General features: G+C 34.9%; 2 protein-coding genes across 5 annotated transcripts; both read right to left on the minus strand.

Annotated features, from left to right (window-relative positions):
* Positions 1-487: 487 nt before the first annotated feature.
* On the minus strand, positions 488-12,611 carry LOC120320366 (olfactory receptor 4D1-like). 3 transcript variants are annotated; one of them, XM_039369993.1, is made up of 5 exons: positions 12,553-12,611; positions 5,036-5,080; positions 4,264-4,349; positions 3,368-3,399; positions 488-2,436 (listed from the first exon to the last, which is right to left on the minus strand). In XM_039369993.1, exon 5 carries the CDS (start codon positions 2,399-2,401, stop codon positions 1,475-1,477), a length of 927 nt encoding a protein of 308 aa, XP_039225927.1. In that variant the 5' UTR covers positions 2,402-2,436; positions 3,368-3,399; positions 4,264-4,349; positions 5,036-5,080; positions 12,553-12,611; the 3' UTR covers positions 488-1,474. The 3 variants fall into 3 exon arrangements, with proteins under 3 accessions (XP_039225927.1, XP_039225929.1, XP_039225928.1); XM_039369995.1 differs by lacking the exons at positions 5,036-5,080; positions 12,553-12,611 and adding an exon at positions 4,782-4,967; XM_039369994.1 differs by lacking the exons at positions 3,368-3,399; positions 5,036-5,080; positions 12,553-12,611 and having other exon boundaries at positions 4,264-4,967.
* LOC120320367 (olfactory receptor 6M1-like) lies at positions 11,049-14,515 on the minus strand. 2 transcript variants are annotated; one of them, XM_039369997.1, is made up of 3 exons: positions 14,478-14,515; positions 12,553-12,608; positions 11,049-12,296 (listed from the first exon to the last, which is right to left on the minus strand). In XM_039369997.1, the coding sequence occupies exon 3, from the start codon at positions 12,168-12,170 to the stop codon at positions 11,247-11,249; it is 924 nt and encodes a 307-aa protein (XP_039225931.1). In that variant the 5' UTR covers positions 12,171-12,296; positions 12,553-12,608; positions 14,478-14,515; the 3' UTR covers positions 11,049-11,246. The 2 variants fall into 2 exon arrangements, with proteins under 2 accessions (XP_039225931.1, XP_039225930.1); XM_039369996.1 differs by lacking the exon at positions 14,478-14,515 and adding an exon at positions 14,142-14,225.
* Between the last annotated feature and the right edge of the window lie 6,057 nt (positions 14,516-20,572).

Below are 20,572 nucleotides of genomic sequence, written 5' to 3' on the forward strand. Positions count from 1 at the left end.
GAGTCCAACAAATTCAGCTTATGTTTTATTATTTCCATTTCTCTTTTCAAAGTCTTTTCTTGTGGGTTTTGTTGTAATTCTGTCTCTAATTTTCTAAATTCTTCTTTTAATAATAAATATTGCTGTCTTCTCTGTTTGTTTTTCTTTGCCATGTACGTTATAGCTATGCCTCTAAAATACGCTTTGGCTGTATCCCATATGTTTTGTAGTGATGTGTCTTCTTCTTTATTTTCTTTAAAGAAGAATTCCATTTCTTTTTTGGCCAAGTCTATGAATTCTTTATATTTTAGTATAGATTGATTTAAAATCCATCTTGGTTTTTTTTTTTTTTTTTGTATTCATTTCCATGTCGCTTTTAAAGGATTAACAGCACTTTTATTGTGTGTAGATTAAATTAAAGCTTGTTTTCCCTCATCTAGTCCACTACAGAGATAAAATTCTCTCATGGAGAAAAAACAGTGTTACTCACACTCTGGCGTGTATTGTTGTTACATAGAAATCTGGAAATAAGTAAACACATTGGATAGATAACAACTTTTTAAACTTTTGTTTACTGACATTTATGACCGCCATGCTTGCAAACAATCACTAATTGAGATAGTTGTTACTTGAGAAGTGGCTGTAATCAGGTATCTGCAGGAATTATTTCTTTCATTTGTTCTTTAAATGAGAATGAAAGAATTTTATCTAAACAAGATGGCAGCAAACACCAAACTTCACTTCTCTCCCCCTCCTCTGTGAATGAAAAACACAAAGAAACAGATGTTCACTTAGTGATCATTTCAGTTAGGAACCATTTCACTCAATGGAAAGATTTATACTTTCATTCCCCACCATCCAGTCAGAGCTGGAGAAGCTTCTCGGATGAGAAGCAAAACATCTTCAAAGAAAAACAAGAAAGTCCAGTTGCCTTGTGAAAAAGCATCTTTGGGACAACCATGACATGAATGGCTACAAATTTTCATAGACATTTCACTGAAAGCCTTGTGGTCACTATAGGAGGAGAGATTGTATTTAATTTAACATTGTGCAGTTAGTTAATATAATAATTAATGTACAACAATAGCCTACAAGCATGTTAGTTAAAATGCAGTGTGTATTGGATAGGCAATATAGGCAACACATGCAAAATATATGCCAGAATGGTGACAAACTAATAAAAAAAATCTGAAGAGCAATACACTTTATGAATAAAATTTAAATATAAATAGAAAATAAAGAGCAATAATGTCTTACAGGGAAAATAAAACACAGAGCCTATGGATTCAACTTTTTCAGAGTTGCTTCATATTAAAGTAAACCAAATGTGTGTTCTGAGTTGTGAAACTTGTCTAAAAAAATAGTTATTTGTTCACTGAGCACAAGTTTTCACGTTTGCATATTTTACTAATTCAAAGAGCAATGCTATGGTGTGGGGGACTGATATTTAAGTTATTCTGCATGTTTCCCTCAGGGTAGAATGTGGTGCTTTTGTCTATTTAGAAAGATAGCATTTTCTCATGAGCTTCTTAATGGTGACTTTCATCTCCTTATTCCGAAGAGTGAAGATCATGGAATTCAGCATTGGGGTCAAAAGAGTGTAGAGCACTGAAACAATCTTGTCTGCTTCAAATACCTTGAAAGGGCGGTCATAAATGAACATCCCTGGAACAAAATTTAAACTCATAACTATGATCTGGGCAGCACAAGTGGAAAGGGCCTTGTGTTTGCCTTCTGTTATATGCCTCCTAATCTTTACTAAGATGGCTGTATATGACACAAGCAAAGTGAAGAAAATTAATGTCAGGAGAAGTCCACTATTGCAAACTATCAGAAGCTCAGGTGTGTATGTATCAGCACATGCCAGCTTGATAAGTTGAGGAATGTCACAGTAGAAATTGTCCAAAATGTTGGATTTGCAGAAAGGCAGCTGAAGGAGAACTCCAACCTGGATAATGGAATGAGCGAAGCCACCTAACCATGCCCCTACTACCAATCCTATGCAAATTTCTTTCTTCATGATAATTAAATATTGTAGGGGCTTGTAAATAGCAATATATCTGTCAATAGCCATTGCAATTAGTAAGAAGACCACTGTGCCCCCTGTTAAATGAATGAAAAAAATCTGTGCAATGCACCAATTGTAAGAAATGGTATGAGTGTGGTGGAAGAGATTCCACAACATTTTGAGTGATGTGACAGAAGATTCACTGATGTCTACAACAGCTAAGTTAGCAAGCAGAAAATACATGGGTGTATGCAGAACAGGGGTGAGAAATACTGTAATTATAATGGTGAGATTTCCGAGCCAAGTTGTGGTATAAATGGCAAGGAAAAGGAGAAAGAGAAGCGACTGCATTCTATGATTCTGGGAGAAGCCTAGGAGAATAAACTCTACTACAGTTGTCAGGTTGTTCTCCATTTAAAATTCTGTTAATGGTTTTAAGTATTTTCTTCCTGGAATAATTGAGAAATGTTATGAGTTATATTACTGAATTTTTCCTAGAACACTTTACCAACAATGACAATTACAATCGATATTACATGTTAAAGGTGGTGGGTTGGTTTTTTTTTGTTTTTTTTTTTCAATCAAATCAAATATTTTCAAATGTGTTTACTTTGTATGTTTCAAGGATATAGCTATTCAATAACAAAAATTAAAAAGAATTCATAAATTGTAGCAGAATTATTCCCAAATTGGGAATAATAATATTAATAATAAAACCTAATTGTGCAGAACAGTCACAACAGCCCTATTTGTAGACCTTGATGAAAGAAACAAATCTTTTAGGATATCAGGAGGAGAAAACCATTTGACTATCTATGAGAGATACTGTATTATTACATTTTCAAAATGTTTTCTGAATTTTATATCCATGACTTTTGTTGCTGTGATAATCATTCTTCTAAATTACTATTAATAGATTTGGGTATATGATAAAGCAGAATAGAAATCCCCTTCCCTTCTTGAAATATGAATATATGCAGCATCCCATCATTGTAATGCATAAATATATAGTATATTGTGCCATAAAAATGTGTCTGAATGTATAAAAAAATTAATTAAGCTACACTCACTTGTATATACCTTATTAATTATAAAATAAACTTAGTTACAGGCTTCATATATCATTTAAATAGATTGACTCAGATATTGTCATAGAGAAATGTTGCTGTAACTGATTATAAGTAGTCAGTACTCAAAAACTATCATATATGCCAATAGTCATACACAAACTCATTTGCCATATATTACTTAATCCAAATTCAAATTTGAATTTATTAATACCAGAAGATGTCTTATTCAATGGTTATTGAAGGACTGAAGCAGCTCTAATTTCAACAAACAATTTTCTTTATAGTTATGAGCCAGCCCAATCAAACTTACTCTCAATGGTATAAAATTCCTGAGATCCATACCTTGGGTTAAGAACAGAAAAGAAAAATAGACAAAATTAAAATAATATAAACAATACACAATCAAAAGCAAAAACCATACATCATGTAGAGCCATACATAAGTTAGCAATCTAAATATACAATTACAAGAAAGCAAACTCACTGCTCAGAAAAATAATCAAACCATCTTTTTTGGGGGGGGGTTATAATGTCTGAATAAATCTTGAAGTCTTTACATATTTTCTGAGTGTAACAAAAAAGATGGACACTGAACTATACAGCCATGACTATTACTACAGTTATGATCAGTATTATTATTATTATTTCTAAACTACCATTAACACATTGGGTTACCAGGTAAGAATTCTTCATTGTCTAAATCTTAAATTGGTCCACTGCAGAACGAAGATATCTTTACTGAAGATTATGAACTATTAATATCTACCATGATGTTACATTGTAAGTTTTTTTCATGGATATTTTTTTAGCTCCCAGTCTAAAGTTGAGAGAGTGACACCCCACCTCACCTCAGAATACTTGGCTTCCATCTCAAAAGAGGCAATGTGTTGGATCTCCTAATTTAACCACAATGCCACACTTGTTCTCATTATACCCATTATATCCAATTACTTTTTTTTCCTCTCTCATTATTTAAAAAATAAGATATTTGTAAGCCATCCAGAGTTGTCTCTAAGTGAGATGGGTGGCAAACAAATCTAATAAATAAATTATAAATAATATCATTATATGGGAATGAATAATTACAAATTGTTTCAAAATGGCTAAGTATGAATTGATAAATATTTGTAAAATGCATCTTTGATCAAACTATACTTACCAACACATAAGTATTTGTAGTAATTGTAAAATGATATGTATTACTTACATGTTTCCAGAGTTTAGATAAGTCAGTCTGAAGCTGGCATTTAATTTCTTGCTCCTCTATTTCTCAACTGTCAGGTAGACTTATAGCTGGTATTAAATAAATAAAGCCTTATACTAAACTTGAATTCAGTATTGAATTTATTTAAATAATTACAGAAAATGATCCATGAAATCATTATTATTCTATAGTGAATGTTTGAAAGAGGTCTATTTCACACTGTTCTGATTTATTTCAAAAACACAATTGCATCCAAAAGTGCAAATATATTTTTGTTTGACAAAATAATTATAGTTATTAAAAATAAGACACAATACTAGCCAAACCAAAATCTATATATTAAATTGCATTGACCATCTATTAACCTTACAAATAAGTAAGAAGAACTGAACATTAACAATTTGCAAAAAAAAAAAAAATCTTATTCATTTCAGTTCTCACTTTAAGAAGCAGATCTATTGCTAAAGTTGGAAATTCTGAGATTTATTGATATATTCTTTATTTTCTTTGAATAAACTCACTTTTATGACATTTTGCCTCAAATTTAGTAACATTAACAGAGAAAATGTTCAATTTGCATTCAAAAAGATATGCCTGTTATTATGCTGACTGTGTAACTGAACAATTAATATCACTGACTAAAGCTATTATTTTTGTTTTAAAAATAAGGAAAATAATTCCATGATTATTAGCATTAGAATAAGGACTTGGTGTATCAAAACATTTTTTTAAAAATACAAAGGACCCACATCCAAGAGGAGCATTTAAATCTTACCCAGAATAATCTGAAACTGCCAATCATCAAGGTGTTATGAGTAAACTGTGAAAATGTTAATTCAACAATTAGAGATTCAAAACACAAGAGATGTCATTAAAATGTTGGATAGATAGGTAGATAGAAATATGCTTAATATTCCTATATCAGTCTCATTAGTGAAATAGTCTATTCACAAGGTCTTTTACAAGTCATACAGTTATGTATCATATCTACTCATAAGCATAGTCAATCTAATTTGTTTCTGGATTCACAGGCTATGTTCCACAATTTTTATTGTGATTCAGACCTGATGATAGTGTCTGACAATAATGAGCTCTTTGGAAAGGCTTTTCCTCAGAAGTTAATGTCTTAATGAAGTCATAATAGGACAAAAGATTCCCTAAAAAACAACAGGTTTAAATTAGGCCAGGAAATAGTCAACAACTGGTCTCAGCATAATATATAGATTAGAAGAATCTGGAAGTCACTTTATAAAACATTTGCTTGAAGTCTACAGACTGCTGGTTACCCTCATTAACCTTCTTAATACCTCTATTCTGCCTAGCTGCATTGGTTAAATACTGTATCATTGAATTTTGGTGGTGATCAACTTCTCAAAGGGATTAAGATTACCATTTTAAAAAAGGTTCATTGAGAAAGTGGTAGCAGTGTCTTAGTATGGAGAGCATTAGTGGAAACATACTATCTAGGTCCCTTGCACTCAGACTTCAGGCCTAAAATCACTGTAAAAAGGCTCTTGTAAGAGTTAGGAGTGGGGACATAATTTTACAGCACTTTTACTCCTTACTGTGTAGTCTCTCATTGTCTATAATTATTATTTTGTGGTATAGGGATCAATTATTTCCATGTGGGATATTACCCTTCAATCTTGCCTCTTTCTTTCTGTTCCCTCTGTTCCTCATTTGCGTAAAACCACTAGAAATGGTCATAAGTTTGGAATGGAATATCTTTAATAGTTTGATGATATTCAAAAACATACTTCTATTCTGTACCGGACCAGATATGCTGTAGAATTCCTGATCTGGTGTCTGAAGCTGTAAAGTACTGGATAGGAAGAAATCAACTAAAATGGAATCCCTGCCTTTTGAAATTGCTGCTTATTAAGAAACAATGTTTTCCCTGTTATCTCTGGTAGTAACTTTGCTCAATTTTGGTTCATATTCTAGTTGTTGCCCTTCCTGGAGCAGGAATCCCTAACAGCATTAACTTATGCCCTAATCACATTTTGGATAGACTAGTGCAATATGTCTTTTTTATTATATTTGTGAAGAATTTTACATAAAGATAAATAGAATAAAATAAGTTATCAAATGTAATTACTTCCAACCACTTTTTCAAGAGATAATTGTAATCTTATAATTCAGTGGTTCTCAATCTGTGGGTCGGGACCCCATTTGGGGTCAAACGACCATTTCATGGGGGTCGCCAAACAAGGCTGTCTGCCATTTTTCCCCCTTTTCTTTGGCCACGCCCCTGGCACCTGGTGATGTATAAGTGGTTGGGGGTCACCACAACATGGGGAACTGTATTACAGGGTCGCGGCATTAGAAAGGTTGAGAACCACTGTTATAATTCTTCCTTCCTCTTGGATGCTCTATAAATTTCTTTATTCCTTCACTCGATCTAGATCTTTTTTAATCATCAAATTCATAAATCATTGTATTATTTTTTCTTTTTTCATCAAAACATCCACCTCAGATTTCCAGTCTTTTTTTTTAAAAAAAAAGTTTTTGGCTTTGATTAAATAAGTCAGCTTTGGCATTTTAGCAATTGCTGTCATTTTCACAATTCACTTTGGGAATTTCATTCATCTTTGAGCATACAGTAATCTTTGTACACTCAAGAATATGGCTAAAATTGGATTCCAGTCTTACATATGTTTTCTAATGTAAAAAAAAAAACCCACAGGTGCATCCTTTAGTTTTCTTTCTTTTTTATGTAATTAGGTGCCACGTTTCAGAACCAAGGAATTTCAGGGCTGCTCAGTATAATAATTGAAAATAAACAACAACAACAAAAAGACGTAACAGGTTATTGGGCTTCACACAAGAAGGAATCATTATAGAGAGAATTGTCAATATTTTGAAAATATAGAAAAAAACCTGTTTAAATAATTTGAAAATAAGATGAATTATGTTTTTTATTATTATTTAAGGGATTTCATGAATGGTTAATTTTGTTTTCATTTTTGCTAAAGAAAGCCCCTATCATACTTCTTTGTATTTTTGTCCTGTATATAATTCCCAATTGTGGACTTTGAATTATATGATCTTTTTTTAACATATTATTAAGCAGTATAAGGTAAATGCTGGGATTAATGCTCAGGTCCTTTATTTTAACTTAACCCATAGAATGGGTTATATGTCTTTTTTTTAAATCAGTATATCTGCATGATTTAATTTAAGCTTCAAAATCCATGGAGTGTGTTCTTAATACTTGGATTAATTACCCACATAATATATTTAATTAATATTTAGGGTTCTCGAGTCTATTCTACATCTCCATAGAAGAACTGTGATGATTTTTTTTATTTTATAATAGCTGAGGTTAAAAATCAGCAGGATTGTACAGGAGATCCAGCAGTTTTTCTGTTTGGGATAACTTCAAATACTCTGCTAAAAGTATATATTGTATAGTTTTAGGTATATATTCTCAGCATTTTTGTTACTCAAAAAACTATTTAGTCAATTTCATGCTTTTTATAATATTTTATAACTGTTACTACTTAGAAATAGTGCAAATGCTTTACAGAAATTGTCAGACAAATTACCAAGAAGTAAGAAGCAACTACCAGAGTAATACCAAATCAGCTTGAATATCTTTCTTTTGTATTCCTGTTATGTTTTAGTATGAATTTTCAATCTACTAAGAAAAATAAATTGGATAGAAGCAATACTTTTGTTTTACAGCTGCATTGTAAAATATCACTTCATTAATAACAACAAGGTAAAAGGACTGCAGTGCAGACAAACTTGTACATATATTCTGATTTTTAAGACATCTATAATTCTTCTCAATTGATGCTTTGAAAATCGGAACTGGCACAAAGTTTCTAGGTTTTGCCAGATTACTAATTTCTTGGTTGAATGCCTTATTCCCAAATTGTGGTTTATTCCAGTATACTCTTGTGCTTAATTCTGGCCACACAGTTCCTTATGCTGTCTTTTAAGGCAAAATTACTAATTGTCCTCTTCAATGCATATACAAAAAGTAAAGGAGCATCTGATTTCAAATGGCATTGAGAAAACAAATATTAAAAGCCTGGATCCATTCATCTTTCTTTCTTTCTTTCTTTCTTTCTTTCTTTCTTTCTTTCTTTCTTTCTTTCTTTCTTTCTTTCTTTCTTTTTTCTTCACTTAGACTATACAATATAAAACTTTCCATAATAAACAATCAAGTGGTTGATGTCATAAATGTAAATTGGCTATTTGGTCACAAACAACATTATTAAGAAATGTATGTACTGTATATATTAGTTTGTCTTTCCTTAATACATTGTACAAGTATCCTCAAGCATCAAAGAAAACAACTGTCAGTGAATCTTCAAAGTTTTTCTGGAGGGAGATCTTGTAGAAATTAACTGATTACTATTTGTTTTTATCCCAAACTCAGGGATTCATTAAAGTAACCAGAATTGCTTCTGCAATTTATTAAAAATTAGACTTTTAGTGTGGATGGGTTGGAAAATCTCCTTACTACATATTAGAGAATTAAAACTTATGAAGTAAAGTTTCCTATCCATTAAAATTGTTGCTTTAGTTGCCTAAAGGACACCATTTTAAAACATGCCACCATGCAAAATTATACTATTACAAATCTTTTTGTGTTAAGACATGACATAAGTCTTAAGAGAGTTTTAGAAGATTGAAATCATTCAATTTATTATTATGGCTTTGTTTTGTTTTGTTTTACTTAAAGACAGAATATAAATGATTGCTAACAAAGATACACCATAAAATGCTGATAGGTAGAGATTTGAAAACTTTTCTTTTCTGCTCCAATGACCTATGTGTGTTCAAGTGATTTTTTCACTGTGAAAAGAAAACTTTTACTTGAAGTATGTTCATCTTGATGGTAAAAAGTTGAATAATTGATCAGGTTGTTAAAAGGAATTGCCAGAGATTTGTATTTTCAGATTTAACAGATTCTGTCAATATAACCTTACAATAAAGTAGAATTAGCTTATGTGGTAATGACAGCCTTCATGGATGGTTTAAAAGAGGATTGGACAGATCCATGAATGATCAGGCTATCAAACTCCCTGATATTGTTGGCTGTTTTTTACTATCTACTGAATTATAGAAGAAGGACTTAAATGAAGGTGAAAAGAGGCTTTCACTCTTTAGTCACAGATTGTGGGCTTTCTAAGTGGCCACTACTGTATATGCACCCACTAATTGGGTCTATAGCATCATCCAACAAAAAAAATTATATGCCCTTACAAAATGAAGCATTAGCATAAGAAAGTTGCCCCATCTCCAACTCCCTGCTTAACATGGCAGCAGCAAGAACATGGACTGATTGACAATAGCTAGCTTTGAAAAAGGACTATTCACATCAGAGAGATGCTCTATTGTTGGATAGAATTCTGCTGCCTCATGTTTTCTGCTCAATTCTTCATTAAAAAAAGAACTTGGCAAGAGCAAGGCACATAACACAGGAAAAAGTTTATCCAAAGAAAATTCCCAGCTCTTCTTAATTTGGAAAGAATTCTTCAAAGTAAGACATTGTACCCATCCTTCACTCTCTACACCATTTTCTATCAGTGACATTTTACATTACTGAGAAAATGCCCAGAATATTTTTTTTAGAATGAAGTTGCTGTTCAAAATGAGGGATTAGGTACAATTGACCTCAGAATGTCTGGTGAGTAGATGGCAGTGACAGGCACTGCTTGCCAGAAAAGTGAGTCAAATAATATTAATCTCTCCTGAGTTATATCAGCTCTGAATGATCCAATGGCACATAATGAAACAAAACAGATTTATTTGGACTTCAGTAAGGCATTTGATAAAGTAGATCACAACCTACTACTTGACAAGATAGAAAAATGTGGGTTAGACAGCATCACCACCAGATGGATCCATAGCTGGCTGACCAGCCGTACTCAGCATGTAGTCCTCAATGGAACTGCATCTACATGGAGGGAAGTGAGTAGTGGGGTGCCCCGGGGCTCGGTTCTGGGCCCAGTGCTCTTCAACATCTTCATCAATTATTTGGATGAGGGGATAGATGGGGAGCTCATCAAATTTGCAGATGACACCAAGCTGGCAGGAATAGCCAACACTCCAGAAGACAGGCTTAAGATATAGAAGGATCTGGACAGAGTTGAACATTGGACACTATCTAACAAAATGAAATTAAATGGTGAAAAAAGTAAGGTTCTACATTTAGGCAAGAAAAACCAAATACACAGATATAGTTTAGGAGGTATCTTGCTCAATAGTAGTAACTGTGAGAGGGATCTCAGAGTTCTAGTGGACAATCACTTAAATATGATCCAGCAGTGTGTGCAGCTGCCAAAAAAGCCAATACAGTGCTAGGCTGCATTAATAGAGGGATAGTCTCAAGATTACGTGAAGTGTTAATATCACTTTACAATGCCTTGGTAAAGCCACACTTGGAATATTGCATCCAGTTTTGATCACCATGATGTAAAAAAGATGTGAGGACTCTAGAAAGAGTACAGAGAAGACCAACAAAGATGATTAGGGGACTGGAGGCTAAAACATACAAGGAACAGTTGCTGGAATTGGGTATATCTAGTTTAATGAAAAGGACAAGGGGGGACATGATAGCAGTGTTCCAATATCTCAGGGGTTGCCACAAAGAAGAGGGAGTCAAGCTATTCTCCAAAGCACCTGAAGGCAAGAGAAGAAGCAATGGATGGAAACTAACCAAAGAGAGATGCAACCTAGAATTAAGGAGAAACTTCCTGACAGTTAGAACAATTAATCAGTGGATCAATCTGCTTCCAGAAGCTGTGGATGCTCCAATACTGGAAGTCTTTAAGAAAAGATTTGACAGCCATTTGTCTGAAATGGTATAGGGTTTCCTCCTGGGCAGGGGGTTGGACTAGGTGATCTCCACAGTCCCTTCTAATATTATTGTTGTTATTGTTATTGTTATACTGTGAAATCAATTGTTCATTATGCTACTGTACTGTGTTGGATTTTTTATTGCTATTTCTTGACTTTGTTTATATTTTTTAACATTTCAGGACATTTCTTAGCCCAACCTTCACTTTCTCATTCCTAAGACTGTATATGAAAGGATTCAACATGGGGGTCACTATTGTGTTCAGCACAGTGCCCATTTTGTTAAAATCAAGCACATTTTCTTTGGTTGGGCGGACATAAATAAATATAGAACTCCCGTAATATAGAGTTACCACAGTGATGTGAGATACACAGGTTGAGAAGGCTTTCTGGCGACCTTGTGCTGAAGGTATTCTCATTATAGTAATAATAATATACATGTAAGATACAGTGGTTACAAAAAGTGATCCCAAGAGTAATATACAAGAAGTCCCAAAATCAATAATTTCAGCCAGCGATGTGTCACTACAGACCAATTTGAGTAAAGGTGCACTATCACAGAAGAAGTGATTAACAATATTTGGGCCACAGAATGGTAATCCAGCTGTCACAATGCTGGGAATTAAAATAATCATGAAACCACCAACCCATGACCCCAATAAAAACTGGAAACAAGTCTTATTGTTCATAATCAAAGCATAGTGCAATGGGTAACAAATTGCAAGGTAACGGTCAATGGACATGACAGCCAATATAAAAAATTCAGTTGATCCCATCAGAAAATAGAAAAATGATTGGGTAAGACAACCCACAAAGGAGATTGTCTTCTTCCCTGTGATCATATTTATTAGCATTTTAGGCACTACAGTTGATGTGATCATAAGTTCAAGGAATGAGAGGTTACCCAATAAAAAATACATTGGCAACTGAAGATGATGATTGACCACCACTAATATAATTAATGTGACATTTCCTGTAATAATTAATGCATATGCAAAGAAGAAAAGAATGAGGATGACAATCTCAATTGAACGAATGGTGTGAAATCCCAGGAGAATGAATTCAGATACAAGGGTTTTATTGACTAAATTCATACTTTGATGAATATTATGTTATTCATTAACAAATAGTGCAGTAAAATAAGAGACAAAGAAATGAAAAGAAGGAATGATAGAAGAGAGAGAAAATAGAACTATTAATCAGATCCACAATTGACATATCTGTAAAAACAAAGAATTAGGTAGATTAGTAGACAATAGATGCATCAAGCAAAGTTATTTATAAGATTACATATTCATATTAATTATATACTGCTTCTAGTTTCATCCTCATACACTCAGACTATTACTTGAGAAATTATCAGTTTGATTTTCAGGCAACAGGCATAACAATCAATTCATACTGTCTTATATGTTAAACAAAGCAAAGACTTGCCTACAAATGTATTTTTCAAAGAGGAGAATGAAAAACAGCCACCTAAAGTTAGTCCAGGGTTCAAGAGCCAGATCAAGGTTGTCAGCAAGTCCAAAGGTCTAAGATTCAAGAGTGAAATACATAAATAGGGATCACATCTAAGCTAGACATTGTTTTCAATAAAGAGAACAGAGATAAATAACCAAGTCCCTTATATAGGCTGCAGTCAACTGTCACTCCTTGGAATGTCGCTTCAATCAACTGTCACTCCTTGGAATGTTGCTGCAGTCAACTGTCACTCCTTGGAATGTTGTTGCAACTGTCTCTAACTCTGTTTTACACTTCTTTCTACTGACTCCTGACAAATCATCACTGCATTACTTTTTTGACGATGTGATACAATGGGTTGAATAGCAAATTGCCACACTTGACAAATTTAGGGAACTAAAAGAAGTGAAAGAAAATAAATATAACTAGTAATTACTGCATTGCTATTGTTGTGGGCACAGTGGGATAATAAGTGTTTGCTCACACATTCATCAGAGGTCCAGCTTAATTAAGGGACATTCGACTGACAAACTAACTATTGTAGATGACCATTTCTAGGAAGCCAATATGGTTTGAAAATGAGAACAGTTTTTTTTAAAAAAAAACTATTTTAGATTTAATAATCATAATCATAAATAATTTGGGAGACATTGTTGATGTCAATACATTTTTAATCTCTGGCCTGCCCCCCTTTTGAATAGTAGTCTTCAAGGCTAAATTTTATACAAATTTTGTAATTCCTTCAGTTTCTTCCATAATAAATAATAGAAAAGGAGCACATCTATAGAAGTAGTTGTATAGTCCTTTAGATCCTAAATAAGATAATTCATTTAAAATTTACATTCCAGCCAGATTGTGCCTATTTTAAATGTGCATAAATGCTGCAGATTTTAGGTATGGAAAATGAAATAGAGAAGATAGAATAACTCAAATATTTTGAATAAAATAAGTAAATGTTGGCTCATTGATTCATAACTCTACAATTTTGAGTCTACTAAAAAGATTCACTTTGTATTTAATGGGAGACCAATGAGCATGCTTCATTATTTGCTTTTGTGTAAAATTAAATTCCTATGTATTAAAAGAAATCTCTAGGAAATGAGAAACTTTGTATGGCTAACCCTTATATACTTATATGTACATCAGATACAGAGTATAATCTGACTGACATATTATGTTGTATGTATGCTATAATAATTGATTATGTATATGAAATTATCAAATGGCAATTAAGTTAATAAGCTGATTGACTGGCTTTATCCAAACTCTGATATTGAATGAAGAGATAATAATGGTACAATATATACATTTAATATACATTGAACCTGAACACACATCACCTTTACCCCTAATTTAATTCTGCCTATGTAGACTAATCCTAACCCTATGTGAACCAAAAACCTGTGAAGCTGTCCAGAACAATGGCTGGTGTGTGAAATCCTAAATGTTTCTAACTAATAGTTCAAACTGAAAAAAATCAAAATTAGTTATTAGCTGTCTGTAAAGAAACAATAAGATATAAGGAGGTGAATTAAAATTGTAAAATTAATAGAGAACTTAGAATGCTAGATTGTATCAACATAGTGGGAATTATTCATGCTTACCTTCAATAATACAGCAAGGAAAAGTAATGGAGTCAGCACTGAAAATCTTTGATTTTTTTTTTAAATTATATCTTCAAAATTTTTAACCATCTCAGTGAGATCCCATATTAATAGATCTTAATTCTAAAGATACTGAACAAATGAAAAGTCCATTGATTCTCATTATCTTTAGTTTAAGGCATTTTAAAGAAAGTTCTTATTAGTGATATGTATTGAATCTCCTTAAAAAGATACTTATACTTTAAGCATTCTTGCTAAGTGCTGCAGGTAATTAAGGAACAGTTAATTAAGAAGTTAATACCGCTTCTGCAGTAACATATGCATAGGAAGACTTACAAGTGATATTCTTACTGTCTATAAGATTTTTCAAAAAGAAGCTTCTGCACTTCCTTAAAGTATTGCTGACAGCAAAACAATAATTACTGTTTCTTTCTTGTATGCCTCATGGGTGTTTGCCAAAAATATCAAACTATCCTTTGAGAATTAATTAGGACACTGCTGCCAGGAATTTAGGAGACTAAAAATATGAAAATACTGTATGTATTGCATAAATACTATATGCTGCATAAGAAGACATTTTATTCCAGTAGATGCTTTTTAACAGTCCAATACAATATGTGTTCTATGATCAGTCACAATGAACATACAGACAACTTTGATTTATGCCTGGGTGATGGTCGATTTTGCCTAAATTATATAAACATAATATAATTTACTTCTAAGAAGCTTTTTTTAGTGGATTGCATTACATTGCATAAGTTGTCTGATAATTAAATGACTTGTCTGTTATACTGATACAAAATACATATTAACATAAATTCATATTTCTGAATTTTTAAACAAGCAGAGGGATTATTACACTAAATCTAATGACATTTCAGAACTATAAGAGACATCATAGTAATGTGGGAAAGAAATAGAATAACATAGAATAAAGAAGAATAAAGTATAATAATAATAATAATAATGATGAAAAATCACTAAAAGCAAAAATCATGTGTCTGCATAATCTCTGAAAGAAAGCTATGTTAGCAAAAGCTGTATTAGCAGTATGTGAATGACCTAATGCATATTTAGAAACATTGTATAAAAGTAAAAACTGCCTTCATTGTATTCCCATGAGAAATGGACCTAACGTGTGAGAAACTATTTGAATGTTACACAAAGTAGATTCCATATACAATGTAAGATTCCATCTATGCTTCCTTTGTTCCTGAGAAAAAGAAACCTATAAAGGTTTAGTTTAGACCCTCCCCCTTGTTCAGAAATTTGCTGATTGTTAAGTCACTTCTGAACCTTTTTGCGCAAAAATAAAAATCTCTCTTTCACCTTCGGAATTTCGTAAAAGCCCTTTATTTTTTTAAGGCTTTATTTTTCCACAAGATTTATGGCAACTCCGCCGGGACATTTTTAAGGGCTTTTAAGAAAAAGGATTTAACCTTCCAAGATGGATTGCCCTGGTGGCCCCCCCCTCTCCTAAATGACGACAGCTCCAAAAGCTGGCTTTGTAGCTCTTGACTACGAGGACAACTCGACGGGAGGAAAGGGATTTAACCCATCAGGAAGCATTCCAGTCTGAGGATCCATGAGGGTGACAGACAGATCTTAAATCAACAAAGGAGTCTGGAAAACGCCTGCAGGCAAGTATTGTAAAACAGGGGAAACCTGATCCCTTTTGGATTGGAAGAGGGGACTGATCATCCCCTGAGAAGGCAAAGGTGTCGTCCTTAAGCCTTCAATAGGCAGGATTGTGTGGGAGGTTAAACCATTGTAGCTCATGCTGAGTGATCGATGGTAGTGTATTAGAGAGATGGGTGGGAAAAAGTCAAAGGAGAGCGTTGACCAGACGCCACTCCAGTGCATGTTAAAGAATTTCAAAAGGGGTTTTTCTAGGGATTATGGAGATCCAAAACCAAGTCCAGCCATGTTAAAAAGATTCTGTGAATCTGAGTGGACTGCCCTGGGCGTAGGGTGGCCAAAAATGGGATCGGCGAATCCCGAACTCGTTGCACGGGTTCATCAAATTGTGACTGGAAATGGTTATTGGGACCAGTATCCCTACATTGACCAATGGAAAATCAACATTGCAGAAAAACCGAGATGGTTAGCAAAATGTCAGATAGAGTGTGCAAAGATATATTTGGCAAGCCAAAAAGCCAAGCCTCAAACAAAAGCTAAGATTTTCAGCCAGGAAGATAGGGAGGAAATTGCCAGACCACCCCCCTACATTCCTAGAAGAGAAGAAGGGAGAATAAATCAGCAAATTCCACTCCCTCTGCCTGAAAGAGAAGCCCAATTTCAGCCAGAAGCCAGTGAGGAAGGAAAATTAGCAACAGCTGGATCCCTTCAAGAGACAGATAAAAGCTTGAATAACTTTGAAAGTGAAACCTCAGTTTCTAGCCGCAACAGGAGCAAGTTAGAAATAAAAACAGAAGAAAATATTGCCCCTCTAAGAGAGGTGTTGGTTCCTGGACCAGATAACACTAACATTTCAATGCTACAATATGTTCCTTTTATGACCACAGACCTTTTGAATTGGAAATTACATTTTGGGCCATTTTCAGAAAAACCCCAAGAGATAATTGATTTATTTGCAAATATCATTCAAACTCATAATCCTAATTGGGATGATATCCAACAGCTTATCGCTACTTTACTAGATGTTGAAGGCAGAGAAAAATATAAATTAGGAAAAATGAAAGTTTTAGCCAGAAGACATCCAGAAGGAGGAGTTAATTATGAGGCACACAGAAATACAGACGCTGTGGAACAGAGACCAGACTGGAATTCCAATAATGCCCAACATCAGACTTTGTTAAAAGCTTATCAGATGTTATGTTTAGAAGCTTTAAGGGAAGCAGCCATCCGCCCAGTTAATTATTCTGCCGTAACCAATGTTTGGCAGGAGAAAAATGAATCCTCAATTGCTTTCCTTAGCAGATTAATAGAAGCTTACAAAGTAAATACAGGTCTTGATATGGAAACGGCTGAAAACCGCCCGCTCCTAATTGAAAGATTTATTACCCAGAGTGCCCCAGATATACGAAGGAAACTACAGCAGACAGAAGGGGCCTTACAGAAAAATATAGCAGAGATTATGGAAATCGCAAGGAAAGTGTTCCGTAACCGTGACAGGGAGGAGGAACGTAAATCAGATCAAAAAGAAAAAAAGAAAGTTGAAATGTTAGCCGTAGCATTGGGAGGAACATGCCTAGGACCCAATCAGTGTGCCATCTGTAAACAAGAAGGACACTGGCAAAGGGAGTGCCCCCAGAGGAATGGCCAACCCAGGGGACAATCTCTCCAGTATGGAAGAGGGAGAGGAAGAGGATTTAGAGGGACTTTCCAGAGAGGCTTCAGAAAGAGCTTTAAAGGAAGAGGGCATCCAGTTTATCCCAATCAGACAGAGGAAAGAGAAGAAAACATGATCGGCTTAGCTGCCATGGAATGGGAAGACTGAAGAGGACAGGGTTCTATCGCCCCACCCCCAGAGCCCATTGTTAAAATACGGGTGGGAGGACAGGTTGTCCTGATGCTAATTGACACGGGAGCCACCAGATCTGTCCTAAATAAATCTATTGGCAAGCAATCAAAGCAGACTATTCAAATTCAGGGAGTATCTGGAGAAAGAGCCGAGGTGGCGCAGCAGTTAGAGTGCAGTACTGCAGGCCACTTTAGCTGACTGGGTTCAGCAGGTCAGCGGTTCAAATCTCACCGGCTCAAGGTTGACTCAGCCTTCCATCCTTCCGAGGTAGGTAAAATGAGGACCCAGATTGTTGGGGGCAATGTAAATATATATATATATATATATACATTGCTTACTGGTGTACACCGCTTAGAGAGTGCTTGCACTTAAAGCGGTATATAAGTCTCATAAATAAATAAATAAACTCAAATCAGACTACTCCTGGAACCCCTAACATGCCAAGTGGGACAAGGAGTCATTAAACACCAGTTTCTTTATGCTCCAGAATGCCCCGTCCCGTTATTAGGCAGAGATCTACTCACAAAACTTAAAGCGACCATTTCTTTTGACCACGGAAAACAATTAATGCAAGTGCGCCACCCAGTTTAAGAAATATGGTGTTTAATGATCGTAACAGAAACAGGAAAGGAAATGGGAAATTCTAATTGGCAACAATTTAATGTCCCACTCCTGTGGGCTGAGGATAATCCCCCTGGATTTGCAAAATTTGCCATGCCTGTTATGGTAAAGCTAAAGCCACAGGCATATCCTGTTAGGGTGCCTCAACGATAATGTACTCCAGAGGCTGCCACCGCCATTCAAGAATTAATCCAAAAATACTTGGTAGCAAAAATCATTAGAACAATTCAGTCTCCCTGGAATACTGCAATTCTACCTGTTCGTAAGCCTGACGGACAGTGGAGACCAGCACAGGATTTACACCCCATCAATAACTTGACCCTAACCCTACACGCAACTGTTCCTAATCCATATATTCTTTTGAGCACAATACCTGCATCTGCTAAATGGTTTTCAGTTGTAGACTTAAAAGATGCATTCTTCACAATACCTTTAGCTGAAAGTTGTCAGCCAATCTTTGCATTTGAATGGGCTAATCCAAAAACACAGGTTAAAACTCAATACATCTGGCCCAGGCTACCACAAGGATTTAATAATTCGCCAACATGCTTTAGTCAAGCCCTAGTCCTAGAACTTGCTTATCTGAAGTTAGTCAGACAAGAGGATTGTTGCCTTCAATATGTCGATGATGTCTTAGTAACTGGCCAAAGCAGGGAGGATTGCTTTGAAAACACATCCAGACTGCTCCAATTGTTACAAGACTGTGGTTATAGAGCATCCAAAAAGAAAGCACAATTAGTTCAAGAGACTGTAATGTATTTAGGCTATGAACTTTCACAAGGACAAAGAACTTTGGGCCCCCAGAGAAAGCAAGCTGTGTTACAGATTCCCATCCCACAAACAAAACAGGAAGTTAGAGCCTTTTTGGGAATTACAGGCTTCTGTAGAATTTGGATTCCTAACTTCGCTCTCACAGCTAAACCATTGTACCAAGTTTTAAGGGGACCAGAAAAAGAACCTCTTTTGTGGCAAGAGGAACAAACCCAAGCAATGAGACAATTGCAACAGGCTCTCACCACAGCCCCTGCCCTAGGACTACCTGATATATCTAAGCCTTTTTCACTTTATGTGGATGTAAGACAAAATGTAGCTTTAGGGGTCCTTACCCAAAAACAGGGAAGTTGGAACCGCCCTGTCGCTTATCTGTCAAAACACCTGGACATTTCTTCACAGGGCTGGCCTCAATGTTTAAAAATTCTAGCAGCAGTTATGCTATTACTGCAGGAGGCAAACAAGTTAACCTTTTCAGCTCCAGTGACTGTTTATACTAGTCATGCCTTGCAGACAATCATTGATAATAAAGGACATTTATGGATAAGTAATCAACGAATGCATAAAATACAGGCTCTTTTATTAGAAAATCCACAAGTTACACTGCAACAATGTTCAACTTTAAACCCAGCAACTCTAATGCCAATTCCTGATTCAACCAAACCTGTTCATGACTGCATGCAAACAATAGAACTACAATATTCTTGCAGACCTGAACTTACAGACCAACCCTTGCATAATCCAGACTATCAATGGTTTACTGATGGTTCTAGTTTTATGGATAAAGGATGTAGATACTCTGGTTACGCAATAGTTTCTCAAACTTCTACTGTTGAGTCAGCACAGTTGCCTAGTCAAGCCAGTTCACAGTTTGCAGAATTATATGCCTTGACCCTGCATTAGAAGTAGCAGCGGGAAGGACTTTAAATGTATATACAGATAGTAAATATGCATTTTTGACAATACACGCACATGCAGCTATCTACAAAGAGAGAGGATATTTGGATTCCACAGGCAAAGTTATCCAATATGCAACTTTGATTAAAAGACTTATCAAGGCAGCACAATTGCCATCCAAAGTTGCAATCATCCATTGTCCTGGACATCAAAAAAACCCAAGCCTTATTACCCAGGGCAATAGGAAGGCAGACAAAAAAGCAAAAAGAGCTGCATTAGAAGGTCCCCCTCTCCAATCAGATGTCACAAGGTTCATGTATCTAGACACTTACTTAGAACAACTTGATCCTACATATACGAGGGAGGAAACTCAAAAATTACAACAAGATGTACAAGCCAAACTAGTTAAAGGCTGGTACACTTTACCTGATGGATGCATTGCTGTTCCTTTGGCACTTGCTCGCCCACTTATTTTTCAGGCACACAAGCAACATCATTTGGGAAAAACTGCATTATTACAGCAACTTGAACGATTTTTTTATATTCCATTTGCTTCTTCGCTAATAGCAGAAGTTTGTTCTCAATGTACCATTTGTGCCCAAACCAATGCACGCCAAGGACCAGTAATACCACCTGGCAGACAACCAATCGCTTATTT

This window comes from Crotalus tigris, unplaced genomic scaffold, assembly GCF_016545835.1.
Source record: "Crotalus tigris isolate CLP2741 ecotype Arizona unplaced genomic scaffold, ASM1654583v1 scf7180000021329.891317, whole genome shotgun sequence".
Lineage (NCBI taxonomy): Eukaryota > Metazoa > Chordata > Lepidosauria > Squamata > Viperidae > Crotalus > Crotalus tigris.